Consider the following 4,061-nt stretch of genomic DNA (forward strand, 5'->3'; position numbering starts at 1 on the left):
AGGATTAGGTGGGTTCCACAAAACCTGCAACCCCACCCAAGTGCGCCAAAATAATAAACGTGATAACAGGCGGCTCAGACATAAGCGGGCTAACATATTCGGCAGCCAAAAGGCGTGCTACTGAGACCAAAGGAGATAGGCCAGAGACTTCTTGCAGAATTTCTCATAGTGATCTACCTGTGGTTGCTTTTGACGAAGGAGATGTGCGTGATGAGCAGGAGCACCACGACGCACTCATCATAACCATGTCAATGGCCAACTGTACAGTCAGAAAGGTCCTGGTAGACACTGGTAGCTCGGTCAACCTGATCATGTTGAAAACGATAGAAAACATGGGATTCAGCGAGAAGGATTTGCAGAAAAAGACTATTCCGCTGGTAGGGTTCAGTGGGGAGACAACCAGCTTGTTGGGCGAGATAGTAATCCCAACCTACGTGGGAGGAGTCAACAAGCAGGTTAGGTACTTCGTCATAGATGGACCCTTTACCTACAACGTCATTTTAGGAATACCATGGCTGCACCTGATGAAGGCAGTTCCCTCAACATATCATCAATGCATAAAATTCCCCACACCATGGGGAGAGAAACAATACGAGGAGACCAGGAGGAAGCTAGAAGTTGCTATAAGAAAGCATCAAGTGCAGTGCCACCCCAAAGATAAAGCAATTACGGCGCAAGACGTCCAGGACGAATACATTGAGCCTCCAGCTGAGGAGCTAGATAAGATCAACCTGGACAAGCTGAACCCTGAGAAGACCGTGCTAATTGGAGCCGGGTGCATAGAAGACCTCAGACAACACCTAATCGAATTTTTGCAGACTAATATGGACGGCTTTGCATGGTCACATGACGACATGATAGGGATAGATCCGTCCATCATAAAACATAAACTCAGTGTGGACCCAAAATGCAAACCCATCCAGCAGAGACGAAGGAAGTTCGCAGATGAGAGAAATAAGGTGATCAACTAGGAGGTAGACAGCCTGCTGGCAGCAAACAAAATAAGAGAGGTGAAATACCCGGAGTGGCTGTCAAACGTAGTAGTGGTACCTAAGAAGAATGGAAAATGGAGTGTGTGCGTGGACTTCACTGACCTCAACAAGGCATGCCCCAAGGATCCTTTCCTGCTACCACACATCGATGCAATGGTGGATGCGACAGCTGGACATGAGATGTTGACATTCCTAGACGCCTGGAGTGGGTACAATCAAATCAAGATGGATCCATCAGATCAGGAAAAGACAGCGTTCATGTCTGAAAGAGGAATATATTGTTACAATGTAATGCCATTCGGCCTAAAAAATGCAGGCTCCACATATCAAAGGCTGGTCAACCGCATGTTCAAAGAACTGATAGGAAGAACCATGGAGGTGTATATTGATGGTATGGTGGTAAAATTAGAAAAAGCTGCAGATCACATGCGACATCTAGCAGGAAGGTTCAACACCCTTAGAGAATACAAAATGAAGCTGAACCCATCTAAATGCGCCTTTGGGGTGTCCTCCGGCAAGTTCTTAGGTTACATTGTAACCCAGAGGGGGATAGAAGCCTTGACATCGGACGGATCAAAGTCAGTACAGAATTTGGAGTCACCTGAAAAACCAAAGGACGTGCAGAGACTAGCTGGCAAGGTAGCAGCTTTGAGCAGATTCATCTCGAGATCCTCGGACAAATGCAAATTATTCTACGATATACTAAGGAAGAGCCAGAAGTTCGAGTGGACCGCAGACCACGAGCAGGCATTCAGGGAGCTAAAGCATTATCTCAGCAGCCCACCATTATTATCAAAGCCGGAGCCAGGAGAACCATTGTTCCTCTACTTAGCTGTCACAGAGGTAGCAGTAAGCGCAGTTCTAGTCAGAGAGCAGGATAAAGAGAAAAAGCCATTCTACTACGTAAGCAAGTCTCTGCTTCCAGTGGAGACCAGGTACACATCTCTTGAAAAATTAGTACTAGCACTGGTAGTTGCATCTTACAAACTACGCCCCTACTTTGAGTCCCACACCATACATGTCGTGACTAACTACTCATTGAAATCAATAATGAGGAAACCTGAGCTATCAGGCAGAATGTCAAAGTGGTCTGTACACGTTAGTGGATATGACATCAGGTATGATCCTAGGACAACAATCAAGTCACAGGCACTGGCAGACTTTGTATCAGACTTCAGCCCAGCTATCCAGAACCTGGCAGACGAGGAGATCCTGACTCTCAAAGGAAATAAGGAAGCAGAAGTCTGGCAAATGCACATTGATGAAGCTTTCAACCAAAGGGGAGCAGGTGTAGGATTAATCCTGCGGTCACCGTAGGGAGATCTGATAGCACAAGCAGTACGATGTGAATTTAAGGCAACTAATAACGAAACAGAATATGAAGCCTTAATACTAGGGATGCAGTTAGCCCTGGAGCCAGGAGTCAGGAACCTACAAATATTCAGTGACTCTTTGCTAATAGTTAATCATGTGAATGATGAATTCATAGTCAGGGACTCAAAGATGATTGCCTACTTAAAAGTGGCAAAGGAGCTGAAACAAAAATTCAAAGACTGTAAGCTCAAGCAGATCCCCAGAGACCAAAATATGGAAGCAGATGCCTTAGCGACTCTGGGGGAAACCTTCAAGCCAACCGAGTTGTCCAATATTTCCATCGCGCACATGCTGGAACCGTCTATCCAAAAATTAGAAGAAGCAGACAGAGGAGAATTGGAGGACCAACAAGATAAGCTGGCAGTTCAGATAACAATAGAAGGCCAGATAACTTCCCAGCCAAACGACCAGACGGCTGACCAGGCAGCTGGCCAATCACCTGATCAGCCAGCTACCCAGGCAGATGACTGGGATTGGCGGACACCTTACTTAGATTGGCTACGACATGGCAAGCTGCCAGACGACAAAAAGGAGATAAGAGGTTTTAAAATGAAAGCCTCCAAACTCATACTAATTGATGACATACTTTTCAGGCAGCCAGGAGCAGGACCTTACCTACGATGCCTGGACAAGCAAGAAGCACAAACTGTGTTGCATGCCCTCCATAATGGCGAATGTGGAAACCATGCAAGGGGCATGAGTCTTTCAAATAAAGCCCTCAGACAAGGCTACACTTGGCCCACGATGAGGGCAGATTCAATAGAATATGCTCGCAAATGTGATGCCTGTCAGCGCTCAACACCAATGATCCATCAGCCGGCATAACCCTTACACCTCATCATTTCCCCTTGGCCATTTATGACATGGGGAATGGACATAGTGGGTCCTCTGCCTAGAGCCACAGGAAACAGGATATGGATGCTAGCAATGACAGATTACTTCTCCAAGTGGATAGAGGCAGAAGCATTCACGGAAGTAAAAGACAAGCATGTCATCTCTTTTATTAAACAAAATATCATCTACAGGTTTGGTATCCCATCAGAAATCATATGTGACAACGGCTCACAATTCATCTCCAACGATGCCGAGGGATACTGTGTCAGATGGAACATCACTTTAAAAAAGTCAGCACCCAGGACTCCAAAGTCCAATGGGCAAGCTGAGTCCAGCAACAAAATAATCATGGATAACTCGAGAAGGAGATTACAGGAGTTAGGAGGAAAGTGGGCAGATGAGTTGCCACTAGTGTTATGGTCAGACAGAACGACGCCAAAGATAGCAACAAGCCAAACACCCTTCAGCCTGGTGTTTGGCGCGGAAGCAGTGATTCCATCAGAGGTTCTAGTTCCAACCCACAAGTATGGATGTATGACAGGGGAACTGAACATTGCAGAAATGATCAGGAGCCTGGACACGATAGACGAACTGCGAGCAAGCGCAAAAATACGTCTAGCTGCCTACAAGTAGTCAGTCGCCAGAAGTTACAACAAGAATATGAAAGTCAGGCTCCTGGAGATAGGAGACCTGGTCCTCCGTGAAGTGTTTCAAAACATAAAGAACCGTAAGGCAGGCAAATTCGCCTATAAATGGGAAGGACCATACCAGGTAGAAGGAGTTGTTGGCCATGGGGCGTACAGATTAATGACCATGGACGGTCAGATCATACACAAACCATGGAACATATTTCACCTGAAG

The 4,061-nt window shown here is 46.2% G+C and overlaps 1 protein-coding gene across 1 annotated transcript; it reads left to right on the forward strand.

Annotated features, from left to right (window-relative positions):
• The first annotated feature begins 1,364 nt into the window (after positions 1 to 1,364).
• LOC141618032 (uncharacterized) lies at positions 1,365 to 3,191 on the forward strand. Its single transcript, XM_074435156.1, has 3 exons — positions 1,365 to 1,903; positions 2,111 to 2,280; positions 2,368 to 3,191. Exons 1-3 carry the CDS (start codon positions 1,365 to 1,367, stop codon positions 3,189 to 3,191), a joined length of 1,533 nt encoding a protein of 510 aa, XP_074291257.1.
• The last annotated feature ends 870 nt before the right edge of the window (positions 3,192 to 4,061 follow it).

The sequence above is a fragment of the Silene latifolia genome, chromosome X, assembly GCF_048544455.1.
Source record: "Silene latifolia isolate original U9 population chromosome X, ASM4854445v1, whole genome shotgun sequence".
Classification (NCBI taxonomy): Eukaryota; Viridiplantae; Streptophyta; class Magnoliopsida; order Caryophyllales; family Caryophyllaceae; genus Silene; species Silene latifolia.

Coding starts and splice junctions, on each gene's coding strand:
- LOC141618032 (XM_074435156.1), top strand. CDS start 1,365: ATGGAGGTGTATATTGATGGTATGGTGGTAAAATTAGAAAAAGCTGCA. Junction 1,904..2,110: donor CCATTCTACTACGTAAGCAA/GTCTCTGCTTCC, acceptor ATATGACATCAG/GTATGATCCTAGGACAACAA. Junction 2,281..2,367: donor TTTCAACCAAAGGGGAGCAG/GTGTAGGATTAA, acceptor ATAACGAAACAG/AATATGAAGCCTTAATACTA.